The sequence below is a fragment of the Geotrypetes seraphini genome, chromosome 4, assembly GCF_902459505.1.
Source record: "Geotrypetes seraphini chromosome 4, aGeoSer1.1, whole genome shotgun sequence".
In the NCBI taxonomy this organism is placed as follows: Eukaryota; Metazoa; Chordata; class Amphibia; order Gymnophiona; family Dermophiidae; genus Geotrypetes; species Geotrypetes seraphini.
In genome coordinates, this window is record NC_047087.1 from 320343142 (window position 1) to 320361122 (window position 17981).

General features: G+C 46.4%; 1 protein-coding gene across 1 annotated transcript in view; it reads left to right on the forward strand.

The window, feature by feature from the left end:
• INPP5F (inositol polyphosphate-5-phosphatase F) overlaps positions 1–17981 on the forward strand; it is a 149447-nt gene that overhangs the window by 97846 nt on the left and 33620 nt on the right. Inside the window, exon 8 of the mRNA XM_033942982.1 lies at positions 15235–15414. Within this exon, the coding sequence (XP_033798873.1) occupies positions 15235–15414 (180 nt within the window). The remainder of the gene's footprint in view (positions 1–15234; positions 15415–17981) is intronic.

Below are 17981 nucleotides of genomic sequence, written 5' to 3' on the forward strand. Positions count from 1 at the left end.
TGAAGAAGGGCTTGAGCTTCCTGCAAAAGGAGAGGCAGCTGAGACCGGACAGAAGGAAATTCTCTTGGAGGAAGGTCCGGGTGTACGTGACTGAAGTGAAGGGAGTACCCCTCCCGGATCAAGTTTCAAGTTTGACCTTTATTTGATGGATCGCTTATAATAACATCTAAGCGATGTACAGTGTTAAAAACCATCAGAATGTGGCAATACATTTAATTTACAATAGTCACTCATAAGACGGACAAAATTAGACGAACAGAAGGGGGTGGGAAGAAAAGGGAAAAGTTACAATGTTGTTTTTTGTTAGAAATTAACATCAAAGGGAAAACACATCGGGTAATAATGGGTTAAGATGAGATGGGAAGAATATTGGAAGAATATTGGACCTTAAAGGATGATAGAAAGCACCCACCTATCAGTGGTAAGACCTTCCCACTGGGTATAGAAATGATAGAGACGACCCCCGATGGGAAGGAGGGAAGGCTCCAGGAGGAAGAAAGCCCGAAGGCTCGGACCGGAATTGTCAAAAAGACAGACCAGGCTTTGCCGGAGCCGGCGGCTGGGCTGTTGTTGAGGCAGCTTCAAAGGAGGCCAAGAGAACGCAGGAGTAGATTTCTGCAGGTACTTCCAGAGAGGAATTTTGTATTGCCGAGCCGGAGGGATCTTCGTCTTAAGTCTCACCAGAGAGCCGAAGGACCGTTCGTGTTCCGAGAGGCACTTAGTGGCCGCTTCGATGGAATCATCAAAGAGCTCATGACCCACACATGGGAGATTGGCAAGACAATCCTGTAGATTCGAATCCATATCCACAATCCTAAGCCAAGAGAGGCGACGCATGGCGATCGCAAAGGCCGTGACCCTCGAGGACAACTCGAAGGCGTCGTAGGCCGCCTGAAACATATAGAGGCGGAGCTGGGAGAGGGTCTCCTTGAGGAGACGAAACTCCAGACGCCAAGAATCCAGCACATTCTCCCGGAACGGGCGGATGGTGTCCACACAGAACCGGAGGTAGAACGTGAAGATAAAGTTATAGTTGAGGACACAATTTGCATCATTGAGTTTTGACGGCAGCTTAAACCTTCAAGGGGTTGGATTTCTTCAAGGAAGACTCAACCACCAAGGATTGGTGAGAAATCTGAGAACTTTCAAACCCCTTAACCGGGATCATCGGTTAACAGGACTCCAACTTGGAGGGAATGGCCGTGACCGCATAGGGGGTCTCCAGGTTCCAGAGAAATGTTTGCCGGAGAACCTGGTGCAATGGCAAGTGCAGCACCTCACGGGGCGGATGATCAACACCCATTTCCGCCAGGAATTCCTGGGTATAACGGGACTCAGACCAGGTTCAAGGCCCTGCCCATGTCAGAAATGAAACAAGTAAAGAAGGAGTTTCAAGGAGAAGGCTCATCCTCCTGAGGAGACCCTGAGCGAGATCTGGGGGCAGCTGAAAAAGAGGGAGAAATTTCCCTCGAATCGTAAGCCGGGGCCTCGGAATCCCGCGAATGGGAGATAGAAGAGGCTCGACTAAAGTGTCTGGGGGGCGTCGAGGAACAACCCCGTGCAAGGTGGACCGGGGAGGACCCCGGAGTCTGAGGAATCAGCTGGTAGAGCCTCGGAGAAGACGGGGCAAAGGAAAATTCCTCCACCGGTTTCGAAGAAGACCCCCTAGAGGCTGGCATCTGCCTCGATGGGGAATGCAAACTAGAGTCCAACTCGAGGACAAGGATGTGCCTGGAAGGTTTCACGGTCAGAGACCTGCCCCGAAGGGGCAGAGAAGACCGGAGCTTTTTAGGAAGGTTAAGCCTCGACATAATAGCGGGTAAAAAGCAGGCCCCTGTCTTGGACCCTCGAAAAGTCACAGGTGTTTCGGGGGAAGAAGAATCGCTCGAGGTAATCCGATGAGTCTTGTGGGCACGGCCCCGAGACACGAGAGAAGGACGCTCAGGCTAGTCAGACCGAGGCTGGGTCGAGACCAAAGTCAGAGGCATCGAGGTCAGGACCAGTTGGCTCACCACCGAGGAAAGCTGCGTGGTAAGTATAGCCTTAAGCATGTCCTCGAACATAGGCACCGAGACCAAAGGCTGTTGAATCATAGGTGCAGCAGTGCGCTCCTTTGGGGGGCGTCCTTGAGGAAGAGTATTCCCTACATGAGGAGGCACGCTTAGAATGATGTCTCGAAGATGCCGACAAGGCGGCACTGACATGAAACTCCGAGGCAGGCTTCTTTGCCGGCACACCTGAGGAGGAAAGAGGAGACTTACCCAAGACCGGTGTAGCAGGAGGAGCCGAGGCCTTTGAGGCCAAGGGGGACTTCGAGGCCGAGGCACCCAACGAGGGCGCCGAGGCCGACCTCGAGGCCTGTCCCACAGGATCCATGGGGCCAAAGAGTTGGAGAATCTTGGCCACCCTCCAACGAAGAGCCTGCAGTTGCAAAGTCGCACAACTTGGACACGACTCAGCGTGGTGCTCCGCACCCAGGCACTCCACACACCAATGATGAGAGTCGATGATGGAGATAACCTGGTTGCACTTAGTACAGTTTTTAAACCCAGAACGAGTCGGGACATAAGAAAAAAGACGGCCATGGCTCCGCGAGGCCAGGCGGCCAGAGCAAGATCGGTAACCCGGTCAAAAATATCCGAACGGAAAAAAGAAAAATAAAGCCACAGGTATAGTGACTTAACTGAAATTAACCAAATAAGCCGCGGTGCAAGAGGGACAATGAGATTGTGTGAAGCAAGGGAGCAGTGCTTCTGGCTCCGCGGAAAACATAGAACTGAGGCCACGCTGAGGAGATGCATGCTCTAGGTCAGGCGGGAGGGTCATGCGCGCATGCGCGGGCCAATAGCAAGCTTGAAGCAAGCCTGCTTGCGAAAACGTCCGCTAGGAGGCTCCGTCGGTGACGTCACCCACATGTGTTGAGAATATCTGCCTGCTGTCCCTGGATAACACTTGTTACGGTAAGTAACTGCTTTTTGGAATACCTAGGTAAATAATGTTGTAGTAATGCAGTGTTGATAGGATCAGAGACTGCACCAGTAGTCTAAAGGACGTAGCGTCAAAGTATTTTTTAATGGTCCTTAGTTTCCAGAGTGTACGAAAGCAATTCTTCATCACTAAGTTCGAGTGATCTGGCATGGTTAGGTGTGTGTCCAATGTGATACCCAGTATTTTTATGGTTTTGTTGATTTGGTAATCGTGGCCATTTAATTGTAATGATGTTCTGATAATTTTGTCCTTGGGGCTTGCCTAGAAGACTTTTGTCTTTTCTATGTTTAGTTTCAGTTTGAAGTCGGTTGTCCATTTTTCTATTTCGGTCATTATGTGAGAAAGGTTATCTATTGTTTCGTTTGTTATGTCATTTATTGTTATGTCATTTATTGTTATGTCATGGGATTACGATGGATATATCATCTGCATATCTATAATGGTTTAAGCTTAACTTTTTTAATAGATGGCCTAAGGATGAGATGTAGATGTTGAATAGTGTGGGTGATAGTGGGGAGCTTTGGGGAACCCCTGAGAGGTTTTTTCATGATTTAGAGTAATTCCCTTCGCTGGCTACTTGGTATGATCTATTGGTTAAGAATTCCTGGAACCATTTCTTTACCTTTCCCGAGAACCTCATTGCGTCTAGGCATAGTAGCATAATTTTGTGGTCTACTAGATCGAACGCACCGCTAAAGTCAAGTTGCAAAATCAGTGCACTTTTACCCTTGCTGACAGAGAAAGAGATAGCTGACAGGTTAAATGAGTTCTTCACGTCAGTCTTCACGATGGAGAATATAACCAACATTCCGGAACCCGAGGAGATCGTAATAGGAGACCAAGACGATAAGCTGGTCGATTTAGAGGTAAGCCAAGAGGATGTACTCAAGCAGATTGACAGACTAAAGAGCGACAAATCGCCGGGTCCGGACGGCATTCACCCAAGGGTACTCAAGGAACTAAAAGACGAAATAGCGGAGCCACTTCGACAGATATGCAACCTATCCTTAAAAACCGGAGAGATCCCGGAGGATTGGAAAATAGCAAATGTCACGCCCATCTTCAAGAAGGGCGCAAGGGGAGACCCGGGAAACTACAGGCCGGTGAGCCTGATCTCAGTCCCGGGAAAGATGATGGAGGCACTGATTAAAGACAGCATCTGTGAGCACATCGAAAAAAATGGGCAGCTAAAACCGAGTCAACATGGCTTCTGCAAGGGTAGGTCATGCCTCACAAACTTATTGTACTTCTTTGAGGGAGTGAACAGCCAGGTGGATAAAGGGGAATCTATAGACATCATTTACCTTGACTTCCAAAAAGCCTTCGACAAGGTGCCACACGAGAGACTGCTTAAAAAGATATGGAACCATGGGGTACAAGGGGAGGTCCACCGATGGATCAAAAACTGGCTGGCAAACAGGAAGCAGAGGGTTGGCGTAAAGGGCCACTACTCAGACTGGAAAGGGGTCACGAGCGGAGTTCCGCAGGGGTCGGTGCTGGGACCGCTCCTGTTCAATATCTACATAAACGACCTAGAGGCGGGAACCAAGTGTGAAGTCATTAAATTTGCAGATGACACCAAACTATACAGCAGGGCTCAAACCAGGGAAGACTGCGAAGATCTCCAAAAGGATCTAACGCAGCTGGAAAAGTGGGCCAAAAAATGGCAGATGAGCTTCAACGTGGGGAAATGCAAGGTCATGCACGTGGGGAAAAAGAACCCGATGTTCACATACAAAATGGAGGGAACATCACTAGGGGTCAGTAACCTGGAGAGAGACCTGGGAGTGATGGTAGACACAACACTGAAGGCATCGGCGCAATGTGCCACGGTCTCAAGGAAAGCAAACAGAATGTTGGGTATCATTAAGAAGGGTATTACGACCAGGATGAAGGAAGTCATCATGCCGCTGTATCGTGCAATGGTACGGCCGCATCTGGAGTACTGTGTCCAGTACTGGTCACCGTACCTCAAGAAAGACATGGCGGTACTTGAGGGAGTACAAAGAAGAGCAACCAAACTGATAAAGGGAATGGAAAATCTCCCATATACCGACAGATTGAAGCAGTTGGGACTTTTCTCCCTGGAGAAGCGAAGACTTAGAGGAGACATGATAGAAACCTTCAAGATCCTGAAGGGCATAGAAAAAGTAGACAGGGACAGATTTTTCAAATTAAGGGGCACCACAAGTACAAGGGGGCACTCGGAGAAATTGAAAGGGGACAGGTTTAGAACAAACGCTAGGAAGTTCTTTTTCACTCAGAGGGTGGTGGATACATGGAACGCGCTTCCAGAGGCTGTTGTAGACAAGAAAACATTAAATGGTTTTAAAGAAGGTTTGGATAGATTCCTAGAAGAAAAAGGGATTGAGGGGTCTAGATAGGTATAGACCACTACTCAGGCAATGGGCCTGATGGGCCGCTGCGGGAGCGGACCGCTGGGCAGGAAGGACCTATGGTCTGCCTCAGCGGAGGCAACTTCTTATGTTCTTATGTTCTTAGGTGGTTTAGGATGGAAGCTATAACTGTTTCCGTGCTATATCCTTTTCTGAATCCTGATTGGTATTCACTAAGGATGTTGAATTTGTCTAGGTAGTTCACTAGTTCCAAGTTGACCAATCCTTCCTGAAGCTTAGTGAATAGGGGGATGCTTGCTATAGGCCTGTAATTGGATGTCAGGGCTATTGAGTTTTTCTGTGTTCCGTTAGTAAGAGTAGTTGTAAGCCAAGTGAATAGTTCCTTTTTAAAGTCTGGTGGAGCAACTTTCATGATTTTAGACGGACATTCCTCCAGTAGGCAGTTTGACTTTGTGTATTTTTTGAATAAAGTTAGGAATTGATGCCAGTTTAGAAGCTCGAAGTGGTCCCAGAGCATTTCTGCTCTGGATTCCTGATTGTGGGGTCTGAAGTAGAAATCTGTGTTGGTTTTGGGCATGGGTATTGTTGCTCTTAAGTTAGCAATTTTATTTTTAAAGAAATTGGCTAGGGTTTGATCAGATGGAGGGCTTTCGTTGTCTTTTTTTTCAGGATTCGAGATGGATGCGAGCCATTTCCTAAATCAAAATTTGATCAAATACTTTAAAATACTGTTGTTTGGGGGAGGCGCTTGAATGCTTCATTGGATAGGGTGGTGAAGAGCGAGCTCCGCAGGAACCCTTATAATTAATAAATATTCTTATCTCTAAGTGCATTTATCAGAGAACAAACAGGCAGCATGTGGGTGATGTCATCAACGGAGCCTAAGTGTACAGTACTATCACTTTTAAAATGAAAAAATCTTGAACTGTCCCTTACTGTTTTATGCGCAAGTGTCTTCCCGCCTGTTGCTGGCTTAATCTATATGCTGAACTGCATTATTCGTCTACAAGCTGTACTCGAACTGATAACTAATGAGACCACCCGAGCTTTGAGTACCATTGGCAGAGCGAATGCTAAAATGCGCCTAGCTCTAGACAGAAGGTAGTGCCTGTGGCAAATTCAACCTCTCCAACTGCTGCCTTGAACTTGAGTAAAGTGATTGAGGACATTGTGGATCGTATCACCAAACTGGCTCATGTTCCTGTCCAGATCTAGCGTGACCTTACTTCAGACTGGCTCTCTGGTACCTTCGGCTCCTGATTGCCCTCTGGTTCAGTAATGAAGACCATCTTGCTGGTTGCCGCCCTGTCTTCTCTGCTCCTTTGCTGCCTACCCTATGTGGTCCCCATAGCCATAAAGCTGCCCCACTGAACTGTTGACTCTGCTGTTGACCGTTCCACTGCTGCTATGGCCCTTGCGCTTCCCAAGTATCAACCAGTCCCTACAACTGATCCTGACCTTCCTCCTTCTTGAACTTTATCAGGCTCGTCTCCTTCCTCCTTCATTCGACTAGCCTGAAAGGGGGGACTGAAGGAGTCTGGGACTGGTTTTCCTAAGTGTTGAACTAAGTTTTCTCTTTAATAAAATGCTGAATTATGTTTAGCTGCAGACCTAACTTATCTCATGTTCTAGCCTGCCTGTACTGGGTGTTAGTTTGGACATTCTAACTTCTTATGGCTATCTCAGCATAAACAACATGTAACAGAAAGACTGCAGGGCCTAGATAAGTGACTTGCTAGTGACCTGCTAGTGTGAGCTGAGGACCAATGATTGTTAAGAAAAGTAACATGTGAAAAGTTTTTTCTAGAATTCAGTTGTATAGCTAGAAGAATGTATCTCTGTAACGTCCTGGTTTCGGCACTTCTGAAGCCAGCTTGGAGCTTGGGAGTCGCATATGTATGCTAATAAACCATCTGTGCTTTCTTCAAGTCTCTAGGTTTTTTGGCTGCCCAAAGTGACCTTTCAGTGGGACCATCAATTCTTTGTTTTCCTTGGAGCAGAGAAGATGTTCCTCTAAGTTTACCTTTTTTACTGTATGTACATATTTGTATGCATTTATTGTATGCATACTTTTTGTGCCTTCCCATCTTCTAGTCATAATTTTTGATTTTCTTTTTATACCCTTTCAATTTGGTACTAACATTTTGGATTTTTGGCTAACTTTTAGTTTTAGGCCTGCCGGTCCTTTTTCAGCCTGTTCTAAAGTGGGAAGATTCTCCCTTTTTTCGGTATATGTTGTTACAATTAGTGCTATTATGGGGGTGGGGTCTGGGGCGGGGGTCTGGCCTGCAACTTAGCCCATATTTTGGATTTCGGCCCCTTAATGTTACTGAGTTTGACATATCTGCATTACAGAGTCCTCATGCAAATTAGGTGATCAGAGGCACGCCCCATAGTGACCCCACGGATCGCTGCAGAGCGATCTGGAAGCATGCGCAGACCATCCTCTTTGCCTGTAGATGTGATCCGCGCATGCGCTGAAAACATACACACGACTTCCTCTTCCAACAGCCAGGATCGCTATTGGGTTTACTGAAGCAATGGTTCAGCTCCTTGCAGAAAGGAGGTCAACAACAGCGGCGATATATCTTCTTCTATTTTGTGAAGAATGGATTCCTGATGAAAGAAAGTCCCCCTGAAATGGGTCTGGCTGCCGTTGTGTGCCAATGCAAGGTGGTGAGCAGGAGCGGGAGACCGTCAGCGAATAGCTCCGGACACAGCACTGTGCGGTGCATATATTGTGGAGCGGGGTTTGCTATAATACAGAGGAGAGGACTTCAGTGGAAATGTACCTTGTGCAGCCCCGCTTTAAACCCGCGGGTTAAAAACACGGGCTCGCAGAGAGCAGGGAGATTTCAGGGCGGCAGAGAGCAGGAGAGTCGGCAGGGACAGTAAGCGACTGGTTCTTGGCAGTTGCTACATTTTGGATCAGTATTCCTTCTTCTGTTTAGTGAATCGCTGCCTTCCTACTTATGCATGTCATTTCCCTCTCATTTGCGTGATCGGATTGGGCAGAAGGTTAGTGAATCGGGTTGGGGTCAGGATACGATCGGTGAGCTTAGTGAATCTAGGCCATAGTGACTCACAAGGTTTTGAGAGATTCTAATGGACGATATGTCATTGCTCCTGCTACACCAGCGGTCTCAAACTCAAACCCTTTGCAGGGCCACCTTTTGGATTTGTAGGTACTTGGAGGGCCGCAGAAAAAAATAGTTAATGTCTTATTAAAGAAATGACAATTTTGCATGAGGTAGAAATCTTTCCTTTTGGCTAAGTCTTAATAATAATAATGTCATTTATAGCTAAAGAGACATATGATCAAGAATGTTTTATTTTACTTTTGTGATTATGATAAACACACCGAGAACCTCTAAATAGTACTTGGCGGGCCACATGTGGTCTCCGGGCTGTGAGTTTGAGACCACTGTGCTACACTTAATAAGCCCTTAATCTTATTTAATATTTATGCACCAAATAACCCAAACATTAGATTCTTCAGAGAGATGCGAAATCAACTATTGGCCTTTGGAGACACTCCAGTGATATTAGGAGGGGATTTTAATGGGGTTCCTGATCCCAAATAGGACAGCTCTGCATTGGTGGTGAGAGCTTTACCTCATTCAGTATGGTAGATATCTGGAGGGTATTGCATCCCTTAGAGTGAGACTATTCTCATCTTTCTCGAGCGCACAGTACTCTCTCCTGTATCGATATTGTTTTGATTTGGGTCAGCTGCTCTCGGTGGTGATGGAGGCGGAAATAGGGCCTATAGAAGTTTCAGACCTTGCTTGGATGCAGCTACAATGGAGTTGGGGGGATTCTAAGGGAGGGAGAGGTAACTGGCAGTTTCCCTGCTATTTGTTTAGAGATGGAAGGATTACCAATACACTAATAAGGACCCCATCCTTTATTAGGAAACCGTGAAAGCAGTATTAACCCTTTCAGGACCATAAGGATCGTAGGCCAATTTTTGTGGTTTTGACGACATTTTTATGGTAAAAAGGGCTTGCAGATGCCAAAAAATTGATTTTTTTTGTGAAATATCATTATTTTTATTTTAAAAAATCACACTTCTGGCTTATGGACAGTGTGGCAAGTGAATCTTCTCGTCAATCTAGCAACGACGCTAATGAATGAATGTCGGAACCAGTTTGTTTACATAAAGGCAGTATCATATGGAATCCGTACATATCAAATTTAGAACTGTAGACTATCCCAATCAAAATTTATAGGATTTTAAAGTTATGGGACAAATATGTCCCTTGGTCCTGAAAGGGCTAAGGGAGAAAATCCTAGCATATGTAGCAGCGGAAAAAGGACAGACATAGAGAAATCTTACAGCTTGAACAACGGGTGACCATTCGGAGGCGGCAATACAGCTCCAATGTGATTTTGAGTCTTAAAACGCAACTATTAGAGGCTCAGTAAGTGTTAAAAGAATTATTTCTTCAGGAAATGCAGAAAGCTATGGCTTATTACAAATTTCAGCTGTACCGCTTCGCCAATAAGAGTAGTCGTTTGATAGCTAGATTGGTGAAACCTCATGTGGGACATAAAGGCACTAGCATGATCCAGGACCCCCAAGGGATTCTACATCATAAAAGTGAGGGAAACATGAACCAGTTTTTTTGCCTTGCTGTATGCCTTTCCTGGCTTGGATACCTTGTATAGTTTAGACCTGCCGAAATAGGTTGCTCTAGGGAACAAGGTTCCTTAGCAGTCAATCTCCTCTGATGAGGTGGACTGTGCTATTCGGAGTAGCCCTTTGGGGAAGGCACCAGGACCCGACGGCCTAAGCGGTGAATTCTAAAAGTTACTTGTGGGGGAGATTGCTCTGTTAGCAGAGATCTTTCACTTAGGGGTGGTGAAGGGTTTTCTTCCTAGACATCTTAACCTGGCACAAATAATTGTGCTTCCAAAGCTGGGCAGAGACCAGAACCTACCTGAATCTTACAGACCAATCTCTTTGCTCAATTTTAAAGCCAAACTAATGGCAAAGATTCTGGTGAATCCTCTAGCAAGAGTTTTACCATCTCTGGTGTCTGAGCAGCAAGTAATGTTTGTTAGAGAGTGACTAGTGTCCAAGAATGTTCACCAAATTTTGTTGACCCTGGAGAAAGCGCTTGAGGATGGTGCTCCCTCTTTGCTTATCAGCTTTGATGCCGAAAAGGCCTTTAATCATTTATTTTTAATGGGTATAACTAATGGACAGACTGGATGGACTGTTCATAATCATAATAATAATAATAATAATCAGTTTATATTTCTATGTTTCTATATACCGCAAAGCCATAAAGTTCTATGCGGTTTACAATAGTTAAAAAAACAACAACAATAAAAGACATTGAATAGAACTAAAAAAGTTAAAACAATAATTAGAGATACTAAAATGATCAAAATAGTGCATAATAAAATTTTTTTGAATTAGCTGCCTAAATACTTCGAAAACAGATACCCTGTTTCCCCGATGGTAAGACACTGTCTTATTTTTTTTGGAAGGCCAAAATATGCTCTAGGGCTTATTTTCGGGGGGATGCCTTATTTACCCATGAAGAAGACTACAGTACACAGTTATTGTTGAAAAAAAACAGAATTTTATTACCTGTATATGGTACAGTATAATGGTAATAACGGTAGTTGTCATTACAAACCAGCATAACCAGACAATGTCTCCGACTCTCCAGTCGCCCGCCCCGACTCTCCTCTGGCCACCCCGACTCTTCTTTCGCCCGCCCCGACTCTCCTCTCCCCCTTGAAGTCCTGTCCCCACCCTGAAAGCCTGATGCCCCCCCCGACATCCGATTCATCCCCCCCCCCCCCGCAGGACTGCTCGCACCCCCACCCCGAAGGACCGCTCACACGCACCCCCACCCTGAAGGACCGCTCGCACCCCCACAGCCTCCCGACCCCCCCCATCATGTAGAAGCTCCTACCGGTGTCCTGCTGCTTCCCCTCTTGCCCCGCCGACTCCCCGACACGATCGGGGCAAAAGGGAGCCCAAGCCCTCTTGCCCCGCCGACTCCCCAACTCCCCGACAATATCGGGCCAGGAGGGAGCCCAAGTCCTCCTGGCCCTGGCGACCCCCCCCCTAGTTGTTCGGGCCAGGAGGGAGCCTAAATCCTCCTGGCCACGGCGACCCCCTAACCCCACCCTGCACTACATTACGGGCAGGAGGGATCCCAGGCCCTCCTGCCCTCGACGCAAACCCCCCTCCCCCCAACGACCGCCCCCCCCCAAGAACCTCCGATCGCCCCCCCAGCCGACCCGACCCCCCTGGCCGACCGCAATGACACCCCCACCCCCCTTCCCCGTACCTTTCTGTAGTTGGCCGGACAGACAGGAGCCAAACCCGCCTGTCCGGCAGGCAGCCAACAACGGAATGAGGCCGGATTGGCCCATCCGTCCCAAAGCTCCGCCTACTGGTGGGGCCTAAGGCGCCTGGGCCAATCAGAATAGGCCCGGGAGCCTTAGGTCCCACCTGGGGGCAGGGCCTGAGGCACATGGTCGGGTTGGGCCCATGTGCCTCAGGCCCCGCCCCCAGGAGGGACCTAAGGCTCCCGGGCCTATTCTGATTGGCCCAGGCGCCTTAGGCCCCACCAGTAGGCGGAGCTTTGGGACGGATGGGCCAATCCGGCCTCATTCCATCGTTGGCTGCCTGCCGGACAGGCGGGTTTGGCTCCCGTCTGTCCGGCCAACTACAGAAAGGTACGGGGAAGGGGGTTGGGGGTGTCGTGGGGGTCGGCCAGGGGGGTCGCGGGTCGGCTGGGGGGGCGGTCGGAGGTTCTTGGGGGGGGCGGTCGTTGGGGGGAGGGGGGTTTGCGTCGAGGGCAGGAGGGCCTGGGATCCCTCCTGCCCGTAATGTATTGCAGGGTGGGGTTAGGGGGTCGCCTTGGCCAGGAGGACTTGGGCTCCCTCCTAGCCCGATATTGTCGGGGAGTTGGGGAATCGACGGGGCAAGAGGGCTTGGGCTCCTTTTTGCCCCGATCGTGTCGGGGAGTCGGGGGGGCAAGAGGGCTTGAGCTCCCTCTTGCCCCGATCGTGTCGGGGAGTCGGCGGTCCTTCGGGGTGGGGGTGCGGGTGTGTGCGAGCGGTCCTGCGGGGGGGTGAATCGGACGTTGGGGGGGGGGGGAACTATGTAAAAAAAATTTTGTAGGGAGGGATGAGGGAAGCTGCCTGTGTTTCCTGGCGCGGAGTCACGAGCGCGCGCTGCAGTCCTGTCACTTCCTCCTCTTCACTTCATGACGAGGCGCGGCACGCAGCCATGGAGGCAAATAGGTAGACGGAGGGACCACATGGAGTCACCCAGCGTACCACCCGATTCGGGTAAGCGCAGGTATCGGTGGGTGGCTTATTTGCGGGGGGGTGCCTTATTTTACATTTTTTTCTAAAAAGGGGGGGCTGTCTTATTTGATGGCCCTGCCTTATCATCGGGGAAACACGGTATGTTTTTAGATGTCTCCTAAATTCCCCATAAGTGTCAGTAAGCAAAAGCAATTGTTCTAAATCCTTACCCCATAAGGCTGCTTGATATGAAAAAAGATTTTGATGATGTTTTTAAGTTTGCATCCTTTAACAGGCAGAAAAACAAAATTCAGATGTGAGTTTCTCTTATGTCTGTTGGTTGCAAAAGAGAAAAAATGGGAGCTAAACCAAGAAAAGCCTTAAAACAGAAGCAACCAAACTTAAACTTCACCTGCGCCTCCATTGGCAGTGCTCGATAGGAGGGTGTTACGTGATCGTATTTCTTCAACCTAAAAATCAGCCTGACCGCTGCATTTTGTACTATTCGCAATCGTTGCATATTCTTCTGGGAAATTGCCAAATAGGCCATATTGCAGTAATCAAGCTGGCTTAGTATAAGAGACTGTTCAGGTCTTTATCTGCTGTCATTTACTATGTTACTTTATGTTACTATGATCGAGTGAAGTGAGGATACCTGTTTGCAGTGTTGTGGTCTTATGGGGTGGGCCCATTCTTTTTCAGTGCCATTGAAATTCTGTACTGTGACCCAAGGGTGCAACTCTTAGTGACCAAGGTGCTTTCGGAGCCTTTTGAGATTCGCTGAGGTACCAGACAGGGTTGCCCATTGTTGCTGCTTTTATTTGTGCTCTCGCTGGACCCCCTGATTCGGGAAGTACAATCTAATGGTGAGATCAGTGGTTTATGTTAGGTGCTAGTCATTTCAAAAAAGCAGCGTTTGCGGATGATCTTTTGGTGTTTGTCTATTCCCCATAGGTCTCTGCCAATTCTGTTGGAAAGTCTAAGAGAGTATGAAGACTTTGTAGTTCATCCCATCATTTCAGTGACTACAGTCGACCCCACCTAATTGCATGTCAGATAAATGCACGCTCCGGTTATCCGCATCTGACCACCACAGAATGGAAGTAAATTCCGGATATTTGTAATTTTGATAAGCACACAATCCATTCATGCGCACTGATGTCGTAGGTCCCACCTGTATTCTTTCACATAACGTTCACTCCGGTTAAAAGCAATCACGTAGATGAGCCATGTGTTTCGGAACATCAGTCTAGGCCTGGCCATGTGTTTGAACTTTTGGAACTGCACTGTGATGTCGCATGGACAAAAATCATTGTCTTTGGCTGAACGTGTCAACTATGCTTAGGTGTTATTACAATATACTTTTAAATAAATTGGAAGGGCCTGTTCCCTGAAAGTGGTAATTCTCTTTATTTGGGAGTTACTAAAGTGAAGATGAGGGCACTGCAGATGTTAATTAACTCTGCTGCAAGACTGATTACTGCAGTTTGAAGAATGATTCGTATATCCCCAGTGTTGAAACAATTGCATTGGTTACCTACGCAGCAGAGAGTCCAGTTTAAGATTCTTTCAATCATACAGCAAATTTTATATCGCGTTTCTTCAAAGGTACTAAAGTTATTTTTTTGAAATCTATCAACCCAGAAAAGGTTTGAGATCTGAAAGTAGTATGAAACTGAGTTTGGAGGGTAAGATTGCTGTCTGTAGCTGGAATGCGCTGCTTGGTATTCTGCGATGGGAGACTGAACTTTAAGAAAAGGTTGAAAACGCAATTATTTGTCAATGCCTTCCTGTGCTAACTCTATTCTCTGTTAATGCCTTGCTGTTCTGTAAATGATTTTAAGGGATTTTGTTTCCATCTTATAAGATGAATTTAAAAGAAGATTTTAATAATGATACCATTAGTTAATGTCTTTTTGTGTTTGTCTTGTTGAAACATGTTTAGCATTTCTTAAATATGTATGCATGTAATTTTGTAAACCACATAGTTTTTATGCGGTATACAAATTTTTAAATAAATAAAATAAATATATCTTTATTTCTCTTTTTCTTTCTTTTTTCTCTTTCTTCTATTGGATCTATTCACAAATTTTTTAATTGCCTTATTTGCTATTTCTACTTAAATTTGTTTCACCCCTGAAGTTAGTCCTTGGGGTTTGGGTTTTCAGTGTTGTCTATGTACACTTCTTGTTGGTTTGATATTCAGATATTTGTCTTTTATCCATTTCATTGGAAAATTATTGTGCTGGTTGTGTACTGTTTTCAATAAAAAAATTTCCTGAAAAGCACCGTCACTAAGGGCTCCTTTCACAAAGCTGTGCTAGGGTCTTAACGTGTGGAATAGTGCACGCTAGCCACTACTGCCTCCTTTTGAGCAGGCGGTAGATTTTCGGCTAGTGCACGCTAATCCGGTGCGTTAAAAACACTAGCGCACCTTTGTAAAAGGAGTCCTAAGTAAGAACTGCAGTGCCAAAATATAAGCCCATGGTACAGATCTCCACACCCAGCAGCAGATATGAAATTCTCTGCATGAATTTTTTCCCCATAGGGAAAACAGAAGTCTGATTGTTGGTAAGTAAAGTCTGATTGTTATGGCTTGTTGTTTCAGGTATGCGTTACAAGCGCCGAGGGGTAGATAAAAATGGGAATGTTGCAAATTGTGTAGAGACAGAACAGTTGATCCATGTCCACAATCACACACTCTCCTTTGTTCAGACCCGTGGCTCAGTACCTGTCTTTTGGAGCCAGGTTGGATATCGATACAATCCACGACCACGTCTTGATAAAGGTTAGTATATTTAAAAAATTTTCAACTGGAGTATCTTTACTCTGCCAATTCCAAATCATTTACTTGATGGCTCAATACCATGTTTGACATGAAAGCTCTCTCATTTTATTAGTACAAGTTTCCAGAGGCTAATCATTTCCATGAATAGAGATGTGGAAATGATTCAAACTCAAACCTGTCTGATTTAATCCTGTTTGAGTATAATGAAAACTTCATAAGGGAAAGGGACTGGAACTTGTATACTGCCTTTTTGTAGTCATAGAACCACACTCAGGGCGGTTTACATACAGGTACTTCAAGCATTTTCCCTATCTATCCCGGTAGACTTACAATCTATCTAATGTACCTGGGGCAGTGGAGGATTAAGTGACTTGCCCAGGGTCACAAGAACATACAAACATGATGGCAGATAAAGGCCAGCTGGCCCATCTAGTCTGCCCATCCGCAGTAACCATTATCTCCTTCTCTAAGAGATCCCATGTGCCAAACCCACGCCTTCTTGAATTCAAACAAGGTCTCTGTCTCCACCACTTCTTCCGGGACACTCTTCCATGCATCTGCCACTCTTTCCTTTGATTACTCCGGAGCCTATGCCCTCTTATTCCATGACCTCTCATTCCAGAGTTTCCTTTCAATTGAAAGAGACTCGACTCATGCACATTTACGCCATATAGGTATTTAAATGTCTCTTATCATATCTCCCCTCTTCCACCTTAAGAACATAAGCAATGCCTCTGCTGGGTCAGACCTGAGGTCCATCGTGCCCAGCAGTCAGCTCACACGGCGGCCCAACAGGTCCAGGACCTGTGCAGTAATCCTCTATCTATACCCTTCTATCCCCTTTTCCAGCAGGAAATTGTCCAATCCTTTCTTAAACCCCAGTACCGTACTCTGCCCTATTACGTCCTCTGGAAGCGCATTCCAGGTGTCCACCACACGGGTAAAGAAGAACTTCTTAGCATTCATTTTGAATCTTTCCCCTTTCAACTTTTCCGAATGCCCTCTTGTTCTTTTATTTTTGAAAGTTTGAAGAATCTGTCCCTCTCCACTCTCTCTATGCCCTTTATGATCTTGTAAGTCTCTATCATATCCCCTCTAAGTCTCCTCTTCTCCAGGGAAAAGAGACCCAGTTCCTCCAATCTCTCAGCGTATGAAAGGTTTTCCATCCATCCCTTTTATCAGTCATGTCGCTCTCCTCTGAACCCTTTTGAGTAACGCCATATCCTTCTTAAGGTACGGCGACCAATATTGGACGCAGTACTCCAGATGCGAACGCACCATCGCCCGATACAACGGCAGGATAACTTCTTTCGTTCTAGTTGTAATACCCTTCTTAATTATACCTAGCATTCTATTCGCTTTCTTAGCGGCCGCTGCGCACTGTGCCGTTGGCTTCATTGTTATGTCCACCATTACTCCCAAGTCCCTTTCTTGGGTACTCTCATTCAATAACATCCCTTCCATCATATAGTTGTACCTCGGGTTTCTGCTTCCCACATGTAATACTTTACATTTCTCAACGTTGAACTTCATCTGCCATCTCGTCGCCCATTCCCCTAGTTTGTTGAAATCCCTTTGCAATTCTTTGCAGTTCTCTTTAGTCCGAGCTCCACTAAATAGTTTGGTGTCGTCTGCAAATTTTATTATCTCACACTTCGTCCCTGTTTCTAGATCATTTATGAATATATTAAATAGCAGCGGCCCGAACACCGAACCCTGCAGAACACCACTCGTGGCCCTCCTCCAGTCCAAGTAGTGGCCCTTCACCCCTATCCTCTGTTTCCTACCCGCCAACCAGTTTCTGATCCATCTATGTACGTCCCTATCTATGTACGTCCCTTTCCTCCAAAGTATATAGATTGAGATCTTTAAGTCTGTCCCCATATGCCTTATGATGAGACCAGGCACCATTTTAATAGCCCTCCTCTGGACCATCCTTTTTATATCTTTTTGAAGATGTGGTCTCCAGAATTGTGCACAATATTCTAAATGAAGTCTCACCAGTCTTATACAAGGGCATCAATATTTCCATTTTCTTAGTGGCCATACCCTCTCCCTATGCTCCCAAGCATCCTTCTACCTTTTGTTGTCGCCTTTTCAGCCTATTTGGCCACCTTAAGATTATCACATACAATCACACCCAAGTCCCGCTCCTATCCCAGGACAAGCAGGCAGTATATTCTCATGCGGATGAGGTCATCCATGGAGCCCCGATATGGACATTTTAAAAGTGCATCGCCACTTTAAGAAACTTAGAAAGTTTGCGATAGCCCTCACAGAACATGTGTGAGGTCCTTCCCGCCCGATACAGGTGTGCGGCTCCTCAGTTCTTAGTTTTCCGTGGAGCTAAGAAGTCGCATTTTCACAATATTCGTCATGTTTTCTCTCTTCCCTTGCTGCTCACACATTTTTATTCTTCTTTATTATTATCTCACATAGTTTAAAAAAAAAAAAACCCAAACAATTTTCCTTTCCGGAAGTTTAATTTTTTCTCCATCAGCTGTCCGGCAGGTTGACCAGCAGGGCCTTTCGGCAGGCTTCAGCCATCGAGTTTGATTTGGTGAAGC